The sequence below is a fragment of the Anabrus simplex genome, chromosome 1 (assembly GCF_040414725.1).
Source record: "Anabrus simplex isolate iqAnaSimp1 chromosome 1, ASM4041472v1, whole genome shotgun sequence".
NCBI classification, from domain to species: Eukaryota; Metazoa; Arthropoda; class Insecta; order Orthoptera; family Tettigoniidae; genus Anabrus; species Anabrus simplex.
Window position 1 is genome coordinate 1,564,832,265 of NC_090265.1, and position 24,269 is coordinate 1,564,856,533.

The window sequence follows — 24,269 nt, forward strand, 5'->3', positions numbered from 1 at the left end:
ATTTGCTATCTCTTGAACTGTTGCTTTGTCTGTGACTGTATAGTAGACCTGTACATGGTGTACGAGAAGTCCCTGTACATATGTACAATATAACTATTTATAATAGTTTATTTAAATCCCCTAGTTTCATACGTTTCATATTATTACTTTGTTATATTATGGCATGGACAATTGCGTTTGTATAATTGGGGAATTCAGTAGTTGTTTTATTGGTATTGGTATCCCTGCTGCTAGCATTGTTGTCAGTCTCATTTCATTTGTTAAGTCATGGCAGATGTGAGCGGACAGCTACACTGTTGAGGAGCGATTAGTGGTGTGTGTGTGGGTGCACGAACGAGCACATATGGGACAAACAATGACAGTGATAATAAGTGCATTTAGAGATGGCTTTGGCAAACCCCCACCTCGTAAAGCTACTCTGCTTGATTGGAAGAAACGTGCGTTTGCTTCAGGCAGTGTCAAAGACAGGCCGCGTAGTGGACGTAAGAAGACGCGGGAAGAAACGTGTGCCGCCAACGCTCAATCAATTGAGCAGTGTCCATTAAAATCCATTCGCAAAAGAGCAGGTGAACTTCAAGTACCGCGGTCAACAATGCATGACCACATTAAAAGAGATTTGAAAATGAAAGGATTTAGGCCGATGCATGTGAATGAATTATCTGACAATGACATTGAGCAACGAGTTGCAGCCTGCCGTGCTTTGTTGGCACAATTCCCAACTGCCGTGTCTTGCTCAAGAGTGTTATTTTCTGATGAATGTGCGATATATCGCAGTTCACATAGGAGGAATGTGGTTTTCTGGTCTAAGGAAAATCCTCATTATGTGCACGAGTTGGAAAGGAACCCCCCTCATGTTATGGTATGGGCCGGGATATCATCACGTCACTTGTGCAGACCATATTTTTTTGATGGGTATGTGAATGGAAAATCTTATTTGCATATGTTACAATCTTGGTTAATAGGCCTACCTCAGCTTCAAGATAAGGGAATTATGAGTCATGTGTGGTTACAGCAGGATGGGGCTCCAGCACATTTTGCTATTCAGGTGCGCGAGTTCCTTGATGAACAATTTCAAGGCCGCTGGATTGGCCGTGGCTCACCAACATCTCCAGCCCCGTTGAAATGACCACTACGAAGCCCAGACCTTACCACCCCAGACAACTCATTATGGGGAATAATCAAGTCCCATATGGCTCAGCGTCGGTACACAACTAATGAAGAATTGCGCCAAAGTGTGGAGGAAGCCTTTCATTCCATAACTCCTGAGATGCTCTGCAAGATGTCAATGAGGACTTGGAGATGGATAGAACTCTGTGTAAGGCATGATGGTGCACATACAGATTCCCTGGATTCATAGTTTTTATATGTAAGTACTCCACTATAATATGAATTGTATGAAACTAGGGGTACGGGGACTTCTCGAACACCCTGTATATTTGTATAGTTTGTATAGTAGGAATGTAGATACCATGTTTTTTTTTTATTTTTTATACTGTGACTGTATAATAGACCTGTATATTTGTGTAGTAGGAATGTAGATATCATGTTGTTTTTTTAATATCTGTAAGCTTCATACTTCTGACATGAATAAAGAAAGAAGAGTCTGTCAAATGAGGCTCCTGGGGCCACACACTGAGAAATATTGAGATTTGTACTTCTTTTGTATCTGCTAGAGGATGGCAAGTCTCTGGCAGAGTAGTGTTTGAAGAAACCAAGACGTGATAGCATATATTCTGTTCCTACATATTGCACCAAAACACAACACATCATTCAATCAATCATCTACATTAAGATGATAAACAATGTCAGGCCACAAATGTGTATGCATTCCTTGTACTTATTGTTCTGCACTGTTTACATTACTTAAAAATGTTCTATTTCATGTGAAAGTAAGATATATCTAAATTTCTCTGCTACACGGAAAAGGATAGAATCGTGAATATGTTTATGGGCTTAAAAGATGAGAGAGCGATTACAGATTCTGTGATTATTCCCCTCTTACTAGCCTCTTACAACCTGCATGAGGTGCAAATAATGCATCCTTTCAGTCCATACACAGAAGAGGAATTCCAATAAATTGAAAGAAATATGTAGCATTCTCATCTATGCACAACAATAAGGTAGCTGATCCAGCACAAAACATTGCCATGCCATGCCATAAGTTAGCTCCACCTATTAAGATCTACGTCCAAGGAATTAGTTGCTAATTTATGTACAGTATTATGAACAATATGCTGCTACCTTCCGCGACATCACTGTGTGGAAGGGGCTTTGCTGTGACCTAGACGAAACGCCAGTCGAAGACAGCGGAAACTTACTTCAGGCACAGTGCCATTTGTACTTACTGTATATCGAAGGCAGAAATCTTTCAGTGGTTGTAGAGTAGGCTGGTCCGTGGTTCGACAGAACTGTACTCTGACCGGCCAACCGAGCAGAGGAGGGATGGCTATGGCTCTACCATGGTTCTACACCTGTGCATTCGGGACACAGAAAGCGGATGTTCCCCTACCATTGTCTATCCTGAGAATGGTTTTCCTTTCGCCTGCACTAAGGTGAATGCCAGGACAGTTCCTAATATACGTCATGGTCACCAAACCTCTCACCTTCACCACAAATCTCCTTGTCTGAGAGACGGTGTCACTAAGAGGCCCGCCTCCCACTTCAGGGGAGGAATGAAACCAATTTAGTAACATAGGAGAAGATGATGAAGACTTATATAGATGGGAGACAAACACCAGTTGCCTGGTTACTACGCTGTTTGTTTTCTTTCTATGTTAAATTGATTATGCTGATTTCAGATAGACCCCAGGCCCAGAAACATGTCCATGCTAAAATTATCTTAATCATACATCTACCTGTATCGCTCGTGTCCACAGTATCAAGAAAATAAACTTTTTTAATTTTCCATCATTTCTGTCTCTCTGTATGTACGTACAGGCATCACGAGAAAATGGCTGAACAGAATTTTATGAAAATTGGTATTTTACATCAGGGAATAAGGCACAACAATCTAGGCTATAAATAATTTTACTCACCCTCGATGATACGGTAGTTTAGCGGAAGAAGCCTATAATTTAATTTTTAAACATCTGTTATTGGTCCTATTGAAAAGTTATAGAGAATGCAATTTCCGATCATTTATGTCTTATTCAGTTTTACTGTACCAATTATGATAAGAGTGCTGGTGGTGGTGATTATTGTTTTAAGAGGAAGTACAACTAGGCAACCTCTGTGTATATTAGTAATCAGACAGAAAAAATGGAAGGGCGCCGATGCTACGAAAAGTGACGGCATCGACCTAAGAAAAACCAGGGCCAAAGGGCGTGAAAATAAGACTCCCTAGGCCTCCGTATGTAATACAGTCAGGGTCAGAAAAGAACAGGAGGTGACCGAGGTAGATTGGATCGGATAGATGAAGGTGAGGAGTCTGGCACAAGTAAGTGGCAGCAATGCCAGGATTCACCTAAGGGCTCCGTGGTCACCCACCCAAGCTCCCAAATTCAGAGCCCCCCGGGGGCGTTTTTAGTCGCTTCTTACGTCAGGCAGTTGCAACGTAAAGAAATATAAATTGTTTTCTCAACACCACTATTACCTTTGATGACATACAGCTGTTAGAACTTCATAACGAGTGATTCACAACTCTTAAAGATTCTTCAGTATCCATAAGTTGTGCAATATGTCCAACACATCACAGCGCAAGATGTCAGAACTTCATAACCAAAGAATTACAGTTTCAGGATTCTTGAACATCCAAATTGATCATCTTGCATCTTGAGTTCTTCTCTGAACGACAGCTAAGTGCATTAATTTATGCATTATCTGAAACTTTTACCACAATTGAGATTATTTCTTCTTCATCTTTATAGTGACAAATCCACTATGTTTTTGCAACTTTTTCAAAATTTCTATGAACTATTTGATACATTGTACAACTCGTACTTTTGGCTGATGACCCTGATAATGGGTCGAAACTAGTACCTAATAAATGTTTCTTCTGTAAAGTAACCCACTTGACTTGAATTTGAATTGAAAAGGTGGAACTTTTGTACTTATAATTTTAATTGTAGGTGTAACATAACCCCATATAACAGCCATGGCGTTACACTCACCAAACACCATCGGAATTACAAGAAGGAGGGACGGACAGGGTAAACAAGCAAATATGTGAACACGTACCAAACAGAAATAAACTTACCCAGAAGTTAAGAGTCCGTTGGGAAGAGAGCTGAAAACCCACCCCCATTAAAAAAAAAGGAACATGATCACGAGGACAGTGCAGAGCTAATTACTGAATGATTACACATTTTCATTTTAAAATGAACATTATAACTAATTTTAGTAAAGTGAATACAACAAGTTAACTTTGTGTGAAAAGAAGAATAACCTTTGTGAATAAGTAAACCTTTGGGGACAAAATAAAATATAGTAATTTGAAAATATATTACTAGAGTAACAACTTTTAAATTGGTGCACCAAGTACTTAATTTAGTTTTAAAAAATTAAAATTTAATGTAATTTCATGAATTTAAGTTTGATTAAAAAAAAGTCATGGGTGAATCAACGTGAAGGATTTATACTAATTCCCAGTGGAAGGATAAACACACAAGGAAAAACATAACATTAAACATAGGTCAAATGAAACAGCACAATAAAACAAGGGAGTAAGGACCACCATGAAGATAAATATTAACCCACGAAATCAGACCCCCAAAATATTAAAAAAATCAATCACAGATCAAACAAACAACTCCAAGAATAGAACCAGAAGGATCACAAAACAGGCAAGGTTAAAATTACATGGATGGAAAATAATTTGGAACTCCATGTACCAAACTCAGGGATCCATACACTGAGTATCAACAACCACCCATCCCCAGAAAACAAAAAAGATCAGCTTCCCTACTTGAGAACAAGGAAGATCAAGGTCAGGTAACAATAAAATATTTATGCCATCATGCAAAATGGAGGGGGGTTGGGGTATACACACAACAATGTAAAATCAAAGAAAAGAAAATAAATGTGTGAAACACTCCACTAGAAACACGATAAATCCCCATGTAATTACAAGTATTAATATAAATATCACCCTTTTTGAATGCCATAGTTATAATATTAAAATACTGATGTGGAATGACAATGTCTTAATATTTAAGATGTCCCAAAAGATTAGATAATGTTTTTGAATTATGTAACCTTATATTAAAAACAAACAATTAGTTACCAGAATGTAACCATAATTTAAGAAAAATGAAAGGTTTTAAACATCCTAGAGAAATTAAAATTTATCCAATGAAATAATAATAATAAATTTTAAACTAAGAAGAAAAAAGGAAGCAAATGGTGATTTACACAGTGCACGAGATCCACACAAAGGATATTATGGTATCAAAATATAATAATCAACAAAACCACAACCGAAAGAAGAAAATAAAAACCCAAAAGAATGAGGGCGAGGAATACCAAATCGAAAAATACACAAGTGAAATAATAGTTAAAACCCAAACACCAAACAAAATAATTCAAGAAATCACTAATAAACAACCGAAATGGTAATAAGAGAGAAAGGTAAAATTTAGATAAGTGGAATAAATTTCAAATTACAGACCACGACAATGTACAAGACATTTTAAAATCAACAAAATGGCACTCCAACAGTGTCATAGAGAGGGCACTCAAAATCAAAATATCTCACCAAAAATACCGGAAGAAAAATTTAAATGATGCATAGTAAGATAAAATTACATGACAAAGTCAAAGTCATCTCCATACAGGCCATGAAGGCCCTCGGAGGAGTGGAAGGTAAAGGCTTCCACCATTGTTAACCGTAGCATGTGATGGGGGTAGAGTGGTTAGCTCTACGCCCGGCCGCCTTTGCCCCCAGGAATTAACCTGGTACTCATTTTTGGTGTAGGCTGAGTGAACCTCAGGGCCATATGCACCTTCAGAAGTGGAAATCTTGTTTCTTAAATTTTATGACTTCCTGACGGGGATTCGAACCCACGTCCTTGTGGGCAAACCAAGCACGCTTTTACCACCTCGGCCAGGCAGCCCCTGATAAAATTACATGACCCAAAAATATTAAATATATGGGTACTTACAACATTTGTGAGGTATACCACAGCAACCTACCACATGTGGACCTGTGCAGTGAGAAAATCACCCTTCCTAAATAAACAAGAAATTAACAAAACTACACTACCGGTCAAAAGTTTTCGATCACCTATGCACCATACTAGATACTTTATTTCAATGTACAAACACATCGTAAAAACTAAATAGACCAACAAAATATATATTTTCTCTCTCTATCATTAAGTAGAATACAATATGGTTTATATTTTAGCCTCTTCAAAGTATCCACCCTTTGCCCTCCGAACAGCTGCACAAACTCTTGGCATTCTGGAAATAAGATTTTGTAGTGTTTGTGTAGATATTTCAGTCCAGCAGCTCTGTAAATTGTTCCATAGCTCTTCAACATTAGTTGACCTCAGTTTTTGGACCTCCCTGTCAAATTCATCCCATAACAGTTCATTGGGATTTAAGTCTGTTGACTGACTTGGCCAAATCATATTTTTCAGTTCCCCACATTTCTCTTTTCTATTGACATACCCTCTACACAATTTAGAAGAATGTTTGGGGTCATTGTCCTTCTGCAGAACAAACCCACGACCAATAAGCCTCTTGCCAGAGGGAACTGCATTGTTGATCAGTATCCTGTGATATCCTTCCTTCTTTAATGTTCCATTAATTCGCACTAGATCACCGACTTTATCACCCGCAAAACATCCCCACACCATAACCGACCCTCCACCATGCTTCACCGTAGGTGTCACACACTGACTCTTCATACGTTCTCCACGAAGTCGACGAACAAACATTCGACGATGGCTCCCAAATACTTCAAACTTCGATTCATCCGTGAATAACACCTTGGACCATTGTTGCACGCTCCAGTTTTTATGTTGCTGCGCCCATTGCATTCTTTTCACCTTATTTTGTGTCCGTAATAAAAGTTTTTTGGCCGCTATGCATTCCTTTAAACCTCGTTCACGAAGACGGCGTTGCACTGTTGAGACAGAGATTGGAGCAGCTCGCATATTATTGACTTCCTCGCGAATTTCAGGTGCCGTACTCTGACGTTTACTCTGTACACATATGAACTCATCTTCCCTGTATGATGTTACACGGGGTCTTCCAGATTGCGAAACACTTGCATTGGCACTGGTTTGCTTGAACCGCTGCAAGGTATACACCACTGTAGATTGGGCTACGCCAACATTTGTTGCTATTGTCTTACTAGAATACCTTTCGTGATGCAGAGCTACAATTACAGCACGTTGTTTCAATTCCAATCTCCTGCTTCCATCCTATTTGGAGGTAATATGGTATGCACCTGATCAGATACACAAACACACTGCTAGCTGCACACAGTGTACTGACAACTAATGTAGAATGCTTGCTACACAGACAGCTGAAGGAATGAGGCCTATTCTAGTGGACACGTCTTGGGTAAAAACACGTCAGTGTTGTTGTGGTTACTCATCAGCGACCCTCCATGCGGAGAACCGGTCAAATACACAACAGAGTCGTTCCGTCTTTACATGTTTATGCTTGTTTTATTATCAGAACAGGGCTATGATAGATTATTTAAAACTACATCTCGGTTTTAACCACAAATCCATAGTTGTGATAGGTGATCGAAAATTTTTGACTGGTAGTGTACATAACTAAAAGAAACACAATTTGTTGTTCCCTTTATTGTCGAATACTATCCCTTAGTGGGATGTCACAAGGAGTTCTATCTGACTCCAGTTGGTGTGACCTTCATCTTTACCATCGTGCCTCGAGTCATGGCGGCGTAATACATCTGCTCTCAGCCAAGTCCAGTGGCAGACAGACAACGCTTCAAGTAATTGACTGCAGAAACATTTGACCTGGGCGAAATACGCGCACCCTGGCGGAAGAGTTCGCACACAAGACAAGTCGATGTCCAAACACATTTTGAAACACGATAAATGTAGATATGCCATCCAGACACATAAATTGAATACAGCAGTTTATCAGTGGAAAATTTAAGTTTCAATAATTATGTTCGTAACGTAGTTACATTACACAGGGGATGCCGTAGGTGTTATTCTACTGCCCCCCCTCCCTATCCCCACAGTGGGACAACTGTCATAAGGAAATTCATGAATTTAGACTTTTGTTGCTTAGTCCATATCCGCACCAAGCATTGCCAACATAGAAATATTGTTCAGTCGTTTTAACTGGCCATGGTTTTTGTTGATTGTTTTAAGGTGTAAAAACGCATGTTCATTGGTCCATATCGATGAAGAAAATTGTGAAGATAATTATAAAAATGAGAAAAAATCGTAAAGGAACAATCGCATGAAGAAGACTAGAGGGAGTCATGAAAGGAAGTGCGACTCCAGTTACATTAGATGCCCTAATATCACAGAGTGGGAAGAAAACTGAATGTGAAGGCGTACAATATCGAAAGATAAAATTGATCAACAATAACATTATATTGACCATTGTTTGTTGTGATGTACTTTGTGTCTTCTGCTGCCACTCATCTCCCATATATGGGATTACTGCTGCTTACCGAGTATTACAGCCTGTCTGAATATTGAAAATCCACAGCCTGTTTCCAGTTGTCTGACCAGGTCAGGAATGGAATGAATGAAGCTCCTATCTAGCGGCGAGAATAGGAATCGTGCCAGCTGCTGAAGTCTGTCTCATTCCTCTGGGCAATGATTGACTGACAAATGAAATAAAATGGTATTGGAGAGTGTTGCTGGAATGAAATATGACAGGGAAAACTGGAGTACCCGGAGAAAAACCTGTCCCTCCTCCGCTTTGTCCAGCACAAATCTCACATGGAGTGACCAGGATTTGAACCACAGAACCTAGCGGTGAGAGGCTGCTGTCTGAGCCATGGCGGAAGTTTCAGTAAGATATGGCTCCTATCACTGTTTAGACAGAGTTTTAAATGACTCAGTTCCCTCACCAATATTCCATTTATACACTGAGATGTAAACTGAACAATAACAATATTAGTGAAGCAACAATTACAGTCCAAAGGCTGAAGAGAATAAGAGATTACTGTACCTCAATAGTTCTTCATAACAACTCTTTACAATGAATAAAATCCACTCAGGCAGGGAAGATTCTTTTTAAGGGATATATATATCACTGTCTGCATAGAAGAGCAATGACTTTTAAAAGTTCAATCCATTTCACTAATGAATTTCATTTTTCATTATGGTGATGAAGCTGTGAAGAGTTCCATAAGGGCAGAATGGACATGACAGTATTATCATAATCAATACTAGCAATGTAATGAAAATGAAGGTGGCTTCTTCAACTCCTCAGCAAAAGAAATATTACTTTAAATCAACTTTCTGTGTTGTAACTTCCTAGCTTTATTTACTACTTAGCAATTGAGGCTTTCACGGCCGCTTTACAAATCATGTTAATTTTGCCAAAACCGGGCAAGTTTGCCATGTGGTTAGGGGCGTGCATCTGTGAGCTTGCATTCGTGAGATAGTGGATTCGAAACCACTGTCGGCAAACCTGACGATATTTTCCGTGCTTTCCCATTTTCACACCAGGCAAATGCTGGGGCTATACCTTAATTAAGGCCACGGCCGCTTCCCAGTCGTAGGCCTATCCTATCCCATTGTCACCATAAGACCTATCTGTGTCAGTGTGACGTAAAGCCAATTGTAAAAAAAAATCACCAAAGACTGCGTTCGGCATTATCAAGGGTTCCGACCAACTTTAATAGCAGCGAAGCTCACTGTGGAATGAAGTGGTGTTACAATTCCACTGTGTTCTAATTCCAGACAGAAAAAGAGATAGATCACTCAGGATATCATCTCCATTATCCATACAGTTCCCCCTCTCCCTACGACTGGAACTGAGAAGATTATTGTCGATGCTGGCCTTGCTGGTACAAATTGCCAGCAGTTAGGGTGGGTGTTCTGACACCCATGATGTCGAATGGCACGAAAAAGATTTTCGAGGGGATCTTGGTTCAGATTCCAGATGCTACGTTTCTGAATACCCTTATGCTGTGAAAGCCTTCTCCACAGCATTTGAACAGCATGAATATCATTAATCCAACCTTCTTTAACTTAGTTATTTAAATTTCCAAAATTCCATTTCGATATCTTTCGAATCATTTCCAACCAAAATTTTGAATGAGCTAAATTCGTAGAAAGACAGCATCGCAACATTTTGCCATCTTTGGGGAATTCTGTATAGCCATTAAAGCTACCAAAGAGCTGGTCCATGACACCACAAAACTCCCTGAGGTATTTGGCGTCTTTTTCAAAAATGGGGTGATGTTCAGAATTCTTTCCACTGGCTCTGGCTTGGACATCCAACAATGATTCAGTAGCAATTGCCACTGCACGACTGAATACTTGGGCTGCAAATTTCACTTGTATGGCCCTATAACCTGTGTGCTGAATGGGGTCTTTTGTGAGCCTGTGACAAAATGGAATGTCCTCTGTGAGTCATATTCGAACAATCTGACTAGATGTTTCCATTTCTTCCCAGGTTAATAAAACACTCCATGGTGAAACAGGTTATTTTTTGTCGTCTTCAGAAGGTGGGGAGGGTCAAAGATTGTAACAATCTCCTTCCCTCCCACTATGAAGAACAGACCAGTATGGTCAGAGCAAGTCTCACTGCACAGCTCCCGTATTGCCCTGCTGTTCGTGGGACCCCGGTCACACTGAATTGCCACAATTTCCAACCCAGTTTTCTGCAAAGCACGAGTGACATCCTTTATCAAGACTTTGAGTTTCTCAGTGCCTCTGCAGAAAATTAAGCAACAGGTTGCCTCTAACCACGAACACGGCATGATCAGCAAATCTGTTGGTAAGTCCTAGGTGTCCACAATCTTTGTACCCATCAATTTAATCCAAAGTCACATTGTAATGAAGCCCAGCGGACAAAGAAACTGCATTAAACATGAGGGAACAAACTTTTTGATCACTAGCCTACTCATAGTTCTGACTCGAGATTCTAACTCTTTGAAGTAAGTCTTGCCAATGCCTGTAGGAAAAGAAATTAAGCATTTTGATAAGAGTTCAACAGTATCACCTTTGGCAGTAGTAGTAGAAACAGCAATACTACAAGTGGTAGTAGTAGAAGTAGTAGCAGTAGGAGTGGAGATGGTGGGAGCAGCAGCAGCAGCACTCGTAGCAGCTGAAGGACCTGGCCGAGGACCAGATTCATGTCGAGGTACATCTATATGAAAAAGAAAAAAACCCACTAAGTACGGTATGAATTTTTTCTTACCCTACTACAGTGAATGCAGGGTATTGATTTTCAAATCTCATTACTTCATCATTCATTCATAAACATGTATGGTTCTTATGGTCCCTCTATGGTTCTTAAGGTAGGAAAAAAAGAATAAAATTACATTGAGCTCGTTCTTCACCTAAATTCGTTCAGCACTTGACTGTACTGAGGGATATTAAAGGACTGTTTTTGTTCTGTTCACGTTTGGTTGAAATTAATGAAGAAAATCTTACTCTTATTGCAAATTTGATATTCACTGACTCCAAATGAAGATCCCTACATGCTGAGAAGAACATGGACAAAAATTAAAAATGGTACATTCAAATATTAGGAATTTCAGCTACACTCTGCCTCTAAGAGATGTACGAATTTCAACGTAGTAGGTAAGGCAAGACTAGGGATGACGGACATTATAGTAATTTTCATTATGAGAAGCGAGGTTCCCCCTCGTCTGCCACTGATGAATCTATCATAATTACCTCTGGAGAGCAATTTGAAATGAGCCACAGAAAAATTTGATAGGTCACAGTACTATGAACATTAATAATGATAATAATTACTTCTATCTGGGACAGCCTCTTTAATAGCAGTCCTGGAGCAGCAAAAATGTCTTGAACACATAGTGCAGCTCCTCAGCTGCTGCAACCTTTGAATTCCCACAATGTCCAGCCACTCTCTGCAAATATCACGTCTAGCAACACAAAAATGGTGATTCCCTGCTGCCGGACCTTTTCGCTATCGGTGTATATCCCACAAATTTGGCACTTTTCATGGATGGTCTGGGGCTTGAAAAGAAATAGAAAATAATTAAGGGCACTGTCATCAGTTTGTATTTTTACTGCTAATTTCAATACCCTCAAAATGATAGTGACTTATCAGGAATAATGTAACATTACATCAACTGAATTTTAAGGTGTCTGTTTCAAGCAGGCCTATACAACTCTCTTATCAACCACCATGCTAAAAAAGCTTTAAAAAATGATATTTTTGGTAACAGAAGCAGCTATCAATCATCAACTCCTGTGTCCTTTTAAGAGGACCCTGTTTAAAATAGAATCAAATATCGTGCAAAAAATATTTTAAACAATAAAATAAATAGAAATTGAATAGGCCTATAAGTTTGTGTTCCAATTTTTTGGAATTTCATTTACCTTGGTGTGATATGCTTTTCATGTTCTGGCCTCAGGAGGTTAATAAAATGAGAATAATAGGGATTCTTACCTCAAATATCTTGTGCTTCTTCAATCAAGGAATTCCACTTAAGATTTCACTGCAATACACCCGAAGAGTTTGAAACAAGATAAACAAAGATGATGAAGTAAACTGGTCTCACACGTGGTCATCAAAGCGATAAACGAACCAATTGGACGAGAATTTTCAACTTGAAATCGACCAATAGCAATTGCAGGTAATCGGGAAATGTTTCTACCAATAGGAGCTCCGGTATTTGTCACGTGTGGTTCGGTGATGTACAACAGTGTGCTGGGCGAATGGAGCCTGAAGTACTCAGTCCGAGCGGGGTCATCGGAAGCATAGGATCTGTGCGAGTTACAAGGACCTGTACTTAACTGAACTGTGCATGACCAAAACAATCCAAAGGCCCGCTCGATCTCGCAGAAATCTGATTGATCGATGTTGCTACTCTCATTGAGTTATAATAGTTATACTCCAGAATTTTGCAACACACAGTTTTGATTTCATTTCATTCCTTCAACTTTCCATTAGGTAACAAGGTTTCTTTCCATATCTTGTTAAATGACATGGTAGTCAAAAGATGTCCATGCCTTCTCACCAAGGTGGTCATCGTTCGAATTCTGGCAGATTTCTTCTATAAAATGTCATACATCTCTGACTCTGATTCCACATAAAACTGCTTGCTTGTAAATCGTATAATCAAATAGGAAACTATTGACAAGAACTTCGATGCTTTTATCATGCTTAAAATCATGAGTAGGTGAGACTCTAACTGGAGCTCTTTGTTAAATGATGAAAGTTACTATTGTGAGGAAGTACAGGCCTAATATTGTAATTTTAGGGGTTTTTCAGATCCTTTTGAAGCGGACAATAAACCTCAGAGTACTTTTCTGTCACTCAACACAGTCATGATTTTATTACCCTCAGTTAATTGTATTTTCAAGTTAGAAACAGAAGTACTCAGTTATTGCCATTAATTTTCCAGGAATGGGTGGTACTCTCTACATTTATGAAGTTTCTTCTGCAGAGTTGAAGAAAAAAATTAGTATCTTTCATGGCCAGAAAGTCCATGGTATTTGTCCAGGATCAGATAAACACATTGCAGTATTTGGAGGAAGACTCCTGAAAATTTTCGCTCTGGACCTGTCACAGAGAGTACAGTAAGTATTCACCACGATGTACATGCTGTACTAACTGTTCATCTATATCCCGTTTCACATGAGTGATCTACCTGATTCATTCCTGTATATTTTAATGTTATTTTAGGTTCCTTCACTAAGAATTAAGGGTTGGGATACCTTTAACAGCTCAAAACTTGTGATTTTGTCTTTTTTTAGGTTCACTTTGCTTTCGTCTTGGAGTATAGATGACTGGATCCTTTGCCTACATTGGCTGAAGGGTGGCATAAACCTTGCCTTAGTTACAGCTAACAATGTCATTTTACTCTGGAACTGGAAGACAAGAGAAAGAGTGAATATGGCATATTGTGAAGAAAAGTGTATATTGTATCCTTTGTGAAAGATTGGCATCAAAAACTTAAGTACTTTAAGTAGGTGTATGTACTGTATATGGACCTACAAGACACTCTTCTGTTATATATGGGGCAGCATGGAAAAGTTCACATTAAGTCAGCGAATTTCATATAATTTCACTTTTTTTTGCTTTTACTTTATTGGAAAGAGTCAAAATTTTCATGCTTCTAGGATAGATATATATTTTGTTTTGAAATATTTGCTGTTTTAAAAGAATTTAGAGTGAATTACTTTTAATGGTAAAATGAAATAAACTTGTGTCCTCATCCCGAGGTGGTGCAGCTCTTTTTGGGCACATCCCCCAATGGAGGTGAGCTGTATGTACCATTTTAACCACATCTCCTGTCATTCTTAAATTTCTGACTGTACTGGGAATCGAACCTAGGCCCGCGACGATGGAAGCTAATAGTGCTAACCGTTATGGACATATTTAATGGTGAAAAGACATAAACAAACCAACCCATGTTAGTACAGCCCTGATGAGCCTTAGCTCAACACTAAGGCCTGCAGATTTTGATGTGATGTGAGGTTGACACAATGGATCCTCTTGGTTGTTGCTCTTAGCTTTTCACACTAGGGCTACTATCTCACCATCAGATAGCTCCTCAACTGTTCCCGCATAGGCCTCAAACCAGCCCTCAGTCCCTGACCTGCTGAGAATCAAACCCAAGGGTTCTTGGTGAAAGGCAGGCTCGCAATGGCAGGTCAGTTCTAGCCAGCGTTTGTAGTAGTGACCTCGCCATTGGGTCCGATCTCTCCCTCCAACTGTACTACTCTTTGGTGAGCCTAAGGACAAGGCTTTTTTCACTCCGACAGCGAGGGACCCAAATGGAAGCAGTGAGAGCAATGAACTTGGAGCCATCTATCTCGAGAGGTTTGTAAATGTTTCCAGCTTCCGTGCCATTCCGGAATGACTGGCCTCCTTATAAAGGCAGGTGTGAAACAGTTCAGTTGTGTAGACTCGGTGAGTCAGCGATGAGAGCTAGCGGTGGAATTCTGCAAAATTAATGCTTTGGAGCATAGGAGTGCTCTGTGTGTACTGGTGAAGAGGGATAGTTGTGCGGAAGAGTGACAAAGGAACAATGAATCGAGACTGCTGTGGGGGGCGTGTGACTACGCATGCAAACGCAAGTGTTCAGCTGCTATATTGAACTGTGAGACTTATCATGAGCTGTCCTACGGCTCGAGTGATGGTTTAGGAATGTGCGTGTTATAGTTGTTTAGACTGTACATGTCCACGTGAATTAGTATGACTGAACATTGAGAACAAAGAGAAAGAAAGAACGAGTGCAAACTAGCATACTCGTGTGCTGTATGTAAGTAGTGGTTAGTAGATAATCAATAATAGAAGCTACGGGCCATGTTTATTTATTTATCTACCCTGCCATCATGTTACAGTATTATAATATGGATGTTCATAGAAGTGATTTGGAAAATGGCATATCTGAACTTAGTGCCCAGGTGGTAGGAAGTTGAGATCAAGAGTAAAAGCATTTAAAAAATTCAGCAGGAACAAGAAAAGAAAATGCCAACTATTGCATGTTCACATGGGCTACCAGATATACCAGTGAACCCAAAAGCATTAGGAAGAAAAGAATGCAGAGCAGGTGATCTCTCTTATGATGATATCATGACTTCATCATTGTATAAAAGGTTAGAATAAAATTGACTGGGATAAGTTCTTACTAAAGTACATGGAAATCACATCACCAAAATGCAAGAACACAGTAGTAAGAAAGAAGTGTGATTAAGGAGAATACCGTTTTAATGAGGTACAGACTGAGGAATAAATGAAGCCAGACTTTACCTCTATGTGCCAGCAATATCAGGGATATCCAAAGATAGACTCACATTTGGCCAGTAGACATGCAACAGGAAAGTTACCAGTTTACAGCCGAGGAGGAGACCGGAGCACTGCTAAAGACAAAGAAGTTACAGAAGAATGATATCAAATATATAGGTGCAGAGAGAGCCACTATTCGAGCAATAAGTCTAGAAGAGGTTATTTACCACCTGAGCTGAACATAAAGAAAATGTTTCAGTATTTCTGTAGGCCTTTCCACTTGCTCTTTTTTCAAAGTACAAAGATATTTTCTATCACAGGTTTAACATGTTCACTGCGTATACCCACCAACCTGACCAAAATATTTGTGTGGAACTCCTTAAAAGTTGCAATAATTGAAGTTTTGATTGTTAGTAAGACAAGTTCTGTCGAACTCATGGACTTAGCCCACTCATGTGCCTGGTGCATGATCCGCACGGTGGTTGAAATCGAGATGTAATACTGATCATCAGGCGTGTCATGTGGCAGGCGAGTGGGTAGATTGTTGTGCATTATTTACTGCAGAAAACAAACAAATCCATAAAGTATGATTACAAACATAAATGTATTCATATTTACACGTCTCTGTTATAGAATTTGACAAACAATAATGAAACACTTTGGCTAATAGAAGCGATCAGTATAACAACCAAAATGAAACCGTATAGTTAACACAAGCGATAAATCAGTGTAACAACAATCCATCTTTCTTTAGTGAACAGAGGGAACTAATGGTAATAATGTAAAACTGTAATTGAAGAGAATGACCGTCTAGAAGTTGAACTTGTCCTAAAATCATTATTTATACCCATGATATTCCTTAAAGAAAGGCGGTAGGAAGAAACCTGGAAAGCCTGTGCAAGCTGAACAGTAAAAAATGGAGTCCTTAAAGATTTTGTACTTTTTGCTGCAAAGTTTGCAGCGTTTTCTTTGCGTCTTGTAGTTCAGGGATTTAGGCAAGTACTCTGGCAAGTGAATTGCATAAGGTTGTTCATTTTTTGGTAGCAAGTTCAAAACTATCTCCAAGTGAAAATCATGGAGATCAAATTTCTTCTCTCTGCTGTACATGTTGTAAAGGAAATAGGCCTTATTCAGCATTATGTGAAATAAATGTATACCAAGATATTTGTACCAATGAATTGAGTTGTAGATCTGTGGATAATAGGCTAACATCTGAACGTACCTATCAACATCCTTCGTATGTTTGTTATTCTCCACAATCATTTTGGGCTTAATTTTCTTCTGTCCACACTTGTTTGTGGTCTCTACCAAATTACCTTAAAATTCGCTGGGAATCAAGAAAACATCTCTTTTATCTTTCCATTTACTACAACATACCCCTTCCTGTGTATAACGGTTGATCACTTCACCCCTCTTCAACTGTTTGACTACAACTTCTGGTGGGTTACCCATTCTCTTTGCTTGCAGAGTTCCGGTACAGTAGGTCTGCTCTTTGGAGAAGCTCTTATGTAAGGCTAACAGAATTGTAGAAATTATCCATGAAGAGGCCATGGCCTTTCCCTTCCCGTGTTAACCACTTTTGCAGCATGTCCCTGACTACTAACCTCAGGATCTGTACTTCCACTGTATATATGAATTGCGTGGATAAGGCCATTTGGCAATTTAATAAGCTAGTCCATTACTTCCCAGTTTGCAGCCACAGCTATATGCCTCCAGACAAAGTGTTTGATAGAGTAGAAAAAGTCTGTTGCAAAAAGGAAGAAATTCTTTCACCAACTGAATACTATGAAGTGCTGGAACACTAAGGGACCATCAGCATACTAAATAAAAATGGGAAACAAAGGATCTGAAGTCAAGTGCACTCAGGACTTTGCCATCTAAGTTGCCTAACGGGTGACGGCTTATGAAAAGTCTAGAAAGAAGGTATTGTTGTCATTATCAGACACTTACAGTGGAAGTCCTGTCCAACTCGTTGGCTGAATGGTCAGCGTACTGGCCTTCAGTTCAGAGGGTCCCGGGTTCGATTCCCGGCCGGGTCGGGGATTTTAACCTTCATTGGTTAATTTCAGTGGCCTGGGGGCTGGGTGTTTGTGCTGTCCGCAACATCTCTGCAACTCACACACCACACATAACACTATCCTCCACCACAATAAGACGCAGTTACCTACACATGGCAGATGCTGCCCACCCTCATCGGAGGGTCTGCCTTACAAGGGCTGCACTCGGCTATAAACAGCCACACGAAATTATAGTGGAAGTCCTGCCGAGGTTGAGATACTAAAGTCCAGGAAGAACTCCAGCCAGAAAATAAAGAAAGCAGCTACTGTGCAAAAGAGTAACATGGTCAGCAAGAATAAGAAAAAGGATGTCTTAAAACTCATGAAGCATTTTAAAATACAAAAGGAGCAGAAGATTTTTATAAGGACATTGTTGAAAGTCACCATTTGCTTTCACTTTTCAAATATTCTTCACACCCATTTTACACTTTTTATTTATCAGCCCAAGTTTCTCACACAATCTTGTTTTTTTCCATTACAGATTGGGACTTCATTGATGGTTTCCACTATGGTCACTTACAGTTTACCATGCACCTGTTACTTCTCTAACACAGCTTCTAAATTTTGTCGCTGCCCTCCCGACCATTTAAAATAAGGCAAACACACCTAGCATCTTTGAGAACGAGACCGCTAATTTGGGAAGAAATTGAGAATTCTGCTATTCTAAAATTTTAAATTCATCAGAGTTTTTCCATCACCTGGCACGTTGTCTCCTCTCAAACTTGGTTTCTCAAGCTTTATCGCTCCCCTCCAAGCCATTCGTGGGATAGTGTTTCTACAAAGACAGACTGTCAACCTGAATTTTCAATACAGTGATTTCGTCCTGTTTTTGAATTGTTATCAAACTAAAAATTTTAGTCTAAGAGGTTCGCCAACCTCACTATTAGCACTTATTGTTCTGTTTCCGTCTGTTATCTTTTATTTTCTTAGGTTTAGCACTTTTTTTGGATTCAATTATGTTTTATATTAACCCTTTGTTCACTGAATTTGTCTCCGTGATTTATTTATTGCTCCATCTAGTGATGCAAATATTGTATATTGTTTTTGTTTTTATTTCCGTCTGTCTCTTTTGTTTTTCATTTGTTCCTTCATTATGTTTTTAGCACATTTTTACCTTATATTTTTTAGATTACTTTAATCCCCCCCCCCATTTCACTGAAAATGGCTCAAATGAGTCGAAACATGTTTGAATTTTATTGCTCCATCTAATGATGGAATTATGTTTTGTATTAATTAGGTGGTTACATTTAAGTTTTTCCTTTGTAAAGAGGAGACATTCTTGTTTTACTCCAGATTTCACAGCAAAAGGTTCAGACAGCTTCCCTTTATGTACTATTTGACATGTATGTCCATTCTACATTGCCTGTGTAAGATGGACACTCTTTTGTGGTATTCTGAACTTTTCCTTAGCCGTCCAATTTTTCTCTGGTTGACAAAATCAAAGGTCTTTTCAAAATCCATGAAAAGTGTATACAAAGACGTTTGATACTCAGCAAATAATTCAATGTTTAGCCTTAGTGTGTTAATCTGATCCACCTTCTCTGAAACCTGCTTGCTCTTGGTGGAGTCTCCTATCAATGACACTGCTTATGACACTCTTGGCATAACCTTTCCCTCACATGAGAACAACGTTATTCCTCTCCAGTTATTACAGTCTGAGAGGTCGCCTTCTTTGGCTTTCTAGTAATGGCATTAATGGCATATACCTCGTTGCTGTTACTGACTCTTGCTAATGCTTCTGCTTGTGTTGCCAGTTGGTCTGTAAACACTCATTTATCTCTCTGCACTTTCTTCTTAACCTCCTTGTTGGCCTCCCTGTACTTTGTCATTGCTGCTGATTTCTGGTTTCTTGTTCTGCTGGAATGGAACAGTGTCTTGCACTCTCTTGTTACTGACTCTTGCTAATGCTTCTGCTTGTGTTGCCAGTTGGTCTGTAAACACTTGTTGATCTCTCTGCACTTTCTCTTTAACCTCCTTGTTGGCCTCCCTGGAACAGTGTCTTGCACTCTCTTCACTTTTGGATTGATTCCGAAACATCATCCGATATCCGTTCTTTCCTCCCTGTTTCTCTGTAGCCCACTCTCTCTTCATATGAGTCAAGTGTACCATTTAGTATTTACCTCTTCATCTGTTTATTCAGTGAGGGCCTCAAATCTGTTCTTCAATGGTATCTTAAATTCATTTTGGACTTCAGATTTTCCAAATTTTCCTGAGTTGAAACATTTCATTCATACATCTGTCTGTTTTACTGATGCTGTCACCTTTAATCTAATATCAGCAATGGTGATGGTGATGGTTGCTCCGTACATTTGCTCTACATTTTTTCCTCACATCCAAGAGTGAATGTCTCCATCTTTTACTTATTGCCAAGTGATCAGTTTGGTTTTCTGTCTGGAGATCAGGTGACACCCGCAAGATCTTGTGGCAGTTCTCATATGGAAACAGTGATTCATCTACAACCAATCCAATATTACTGCACCGGTCTATTAATCTCTGGCCAGTCTTATTTTGTTCTCATGTTCCATGTCTGCCCATAAGGATTTCTCTTCCTTCATTTTCACTACGAATTTTTGCATGTAGATCTCCCATTAGTACCATAATGTCCTTCTTTATCCCTGCCAGTGTTGATGTCAGCCTGTCATAAAACAAGTAGGTGTCATGGGGTTTGATTTGGTTTATACAAGCATGCAGTCTCTCTTTCTGTTCAGGCTCATACACTTGTCAGAACTTCGGGCAAATCAGCTCTCTATATGCATGAGTCAGATGTTGCTACCTGTGCTAAGAGTTAGTGAGGGTCCATTGCTGACTTATGAAGAGGTTTAAAATTGAGTGAAAGATTTTGTTTGGATGGCAGTATAATGTATTTCAACATCACTAGCAAACTTCGTGCTGTATCCTGTGTGTAATATTCATGTAGAAATCTAATAAATGGAATCGGAACCTCAAATACAGTTTTATTCTCTCTCTCTCTCACACGCATGCATACACACACGCACACATACACACACGCACATTAGGTTTGACTTTCCAGGCAGGTTCATGCATGCTAATTCCTGTATGTTTTATGAATCTTTTGTGTTTATTTCAAGCGAACTGAAGAATACATACTTATTCATTTAGCGTATAGCCAGAGATACAGTGACTTTCTTAGGTAGGCTCTACACTTGTATATACGTATATCTAAATTTTCGATGTAGTCTATAATTTCTGGGGTCTTGAGAGCAAAGTCACTAGCACTGCCATTATACTTTCTTTTCTTACAGTCGGTGATGATGTGCTGGATCGTCTGTTGTTCAACACCGCAGTCACATTCAGGTGTTGAAATTCTGTTCCACTTGTAGTGGAAGGCTGCACAGTTCCCATGGTTGGTTCGAATCCTGTTCAATATGGACCATAGTCTACGAGAGAGGTTGAAACCAGGTGGTGGCATCTTCTTCACAGGGGGCATTGTTGGGTAGTATTTGTCATTCAGTCTCTTCTGCCATTCCTGCTATTCACCGGAAGTTTGGTAGTTGCTGTTTCTCAAGTTCATGGCATCTCTTGTTGGTGGTTTTCTTAAACGCAGGCTGTTAGTATTTGCATCACCGATATCAACATGTATTGGCAGTTCTAGATTGTTCATTATTTTGTTGAGAGAGAGAGAGAGAATGCATACTGATAGATAAGGACTTAGTTGCAAATTGATTGCCTTGTTTAGATTGATTCTGAATTTTGTAACCTATTTCCAGTTCTTTACAATTGATTAGCTCAATAAACTCTTCTTTTAGAGGTTCAGAGTTCATTCACTAGTTTGAATTTCTTCTCAAGCTCTGCAAAATGTTGTAGTTGTGAAGTCTACAGAAGATTCATTCATCTTTTAATCAGTTCAGCAGGGCCAACACTAATTGCAGTTTAAGTCTGGAAGATCTCACATTTTGAAATCTGTCCTTTATTGTTTTTCTTCATGAAGTTTAAACCCTTTCATTTGATGAAACAAAACATCATCAGTCATCATGGTTTGCAATGATACATATTTCTGCCCTTTTCATCGGTATGTGCGATGCTTTGAAACAAAATATTTTCTTTTTGAAGCCTTTTAAAATTAGTATCTAGCAACTACAGTGGGATGCACTATTACCTCTGTTTCTACTCAAAAAGGATTTCTCTTCCTTTATTTTCACTACCAATTTTTGCATGTAGATCTCCCATTAATACCATAATGTACTTCTTTATCCCTGCCAGTGTTGATGTCAGCCTGTCATATTCATGTATTCCTATTAACTGATAGTTAAAGTTTTATTTTTTACACAACTCCATTTTTTTTTAAAGTATTCTTTTCACTCATTAATCTCTTGTATTTCCTCCTTTATGTTGTCCTGTGTTGCCAATGTTGCTAGAAGTTGGTCCTTGCAGCAGGAAATTACAAATCCACTCCCAGGCTGGTGAGTAGTATATGAAAGTGTTCTTGTGTCAAAATAGTGGTATGGTGGCAGTAGTTGTTGTTTTAAAAATCAAAACAGTAAGATTATAAACCATTTGTAAACACTATCATGATATTTTTTCAGTAGTACGATTGTATGGTGTGACTAGCTTTCTGGGTTAATTCTTATATCTAATATAGTTTGATACTCTTGTACAGTAGAGCCCTGATTATCTAACCTTCGATATTATATGGATTTTTTTTTTTTTTAAACATTAAGAGTCTTTAAGTACCATGGTACAGTATACAATACTGTAATGTATTTAAATGTCAAATAAGATTATTGAGCTTCAAATACATTAACAACACATTGACCTGTGAATTACAGTACTGTACATTGATGACTGAAATCACACCTTGCTTTTCTTTACAACAGACTCGTTATAATCACTATGCAACAGTATAAAAATGTTAATATATACAAACTGTGCACTGTGTAAAAAGCAATAGCATTTTAAAATTATTTTCATGTTAGTGTTTCTATTCAAGTTTGGTTTTTTGCTCAGTGTGTTTCTGAGTTTAAATGTTCTTTGGGTAATTTCAGGAGTGAACATGTTTTAAAAAGAAAAAAGAGACAGATACTAAAAGGAAAAACATTTGTGCTTTCAGTGGATGCTGGCGACTCTGGAATATGGGTGTCTAAAGTATTTTCATCAGGGACTGGAAAAGAGACTGTTTAGAAATAGAGAAGTGTTGTTCAGAACAGGTTTCAGCAAGCGACTGAAAGACAAAGACACTGAGTAGAAGATACATTGGAATGTAGGGAAAAGCATTGTTTTGTGGCTCTCACGGCAATGAAATAAAGGATTGCTTGTAACAGAATTGCTTTTGCAGGAAAAGGCCTTGAAATTTAATGCAAAATTTCAGGAAAAGAGAAAACCTAATGAAAACAACTTCACAGCAAGTGTTGGGTGGCTTGATTGCTGAAAAAAAAATGGTATGTCATAAAGCAGCGAGCTGTTCATGGAGAGAAGTTATCAGCGCAACCAGAAACAGTCAGTCAATTCAAGGTACATTTTCGTAAATTTATTGATGATGAAGGTTGACAGGGGATCAGTTGTACAATAGTGGTTAGACTGAGATGAACTTCAAAATGCTCACTACTGAAACATTAGTTTGTGGACAAGAAGCAATAGCTGTTCCCAGTTACAAAAGGAAAAAAGGAGTAACAAAGGGGAATGGGTGTCTATATTTCTAGAAAATAGAACTCAGAGAATTAGAATAGGCGAAGATTTATCTCCTCTTGCAATCATAAAGAGGGGAATTCCGCAGTATTATTGGACCTTTATATTTTCTTTTATATATATATAAATGATATGAGTAAAGAATTGGATACGGCTTTTGCAGATGAAGCCGGCCCCGTGGTGCACGGGTAGCATGCCTGCCTCTTACCCGGAGGCCCCGGGTTTGATTCCCGGCCAGGTCAGGTATTTTTACCTGGACCTGAGGGCTGGTTCGAGGTCCACTCAGCCTATGTGATTAGAATTGAGGAGCTATCTGACGGTGAGATAGCGGCCCCCGTCTAGAAAGCCAAGAATAACAGCTGAGAGGATTCGTCGTGCTGACCACACGACACCTCGTAATCTGCAGGGCTTCAGGATGAGCAGCATATTCTGTATGTAGTAATAAATAAGTTACAAGAGTGGTGTGAGCAGCTGCAAAATGACCTTGATAATGTGAGATGGACAGTAGGCAATGGTATGATGATAAACAGGGTTAAAAGTCAGGTGGTGAGTTTCACAAATAGGAAAAGTCCTCTCAGTTTTAATTACTACGTTGATGGGGTGGAAGTTCCTTATGGGGATCATTGTAAGTACCTAGGTGTTAATATAAGGAAAGCTCTTGATTGGGTGGAATCACATAAATGGGATTGTAAAATAAGGGGTACAGTTCTCTGCACATGGCTATGTTTGTATTTAAGGGTTGTA

At 39.0% G+C, this 24,269-nt stretch overlaps 1 protein-coding gene across 2 annotated transcripts in view; it reads left to right on the forward strand.

The window, feature by feature from the left end:
• Positions 1 to 24,269, forward strand: part of LOC136858527 (tRNA (34-2'-O)-methyltransferase regulator WDR6) — a 274,003-nt gene that overhangs the window by 15,068 nt on the left and 234,666 nt on the right. For both annotated transcript variants that reach the window (XM_068225586.1, XM_068225585.1), the window contains exons 2-3: positions 13,496 to 13,670; positions 13,848 to 14,015. In XM_068225586.1, coding sequence (XP_068081687.1) covers positions 13,496 to 13,670; positions 13,848 to 14,015 — 343 coding nt within the window. The remainder of the gene's footprint in view (positions 1 to 13,495; positions 13,671 to 13,847; positions 14,016 to 24,269) is intronic.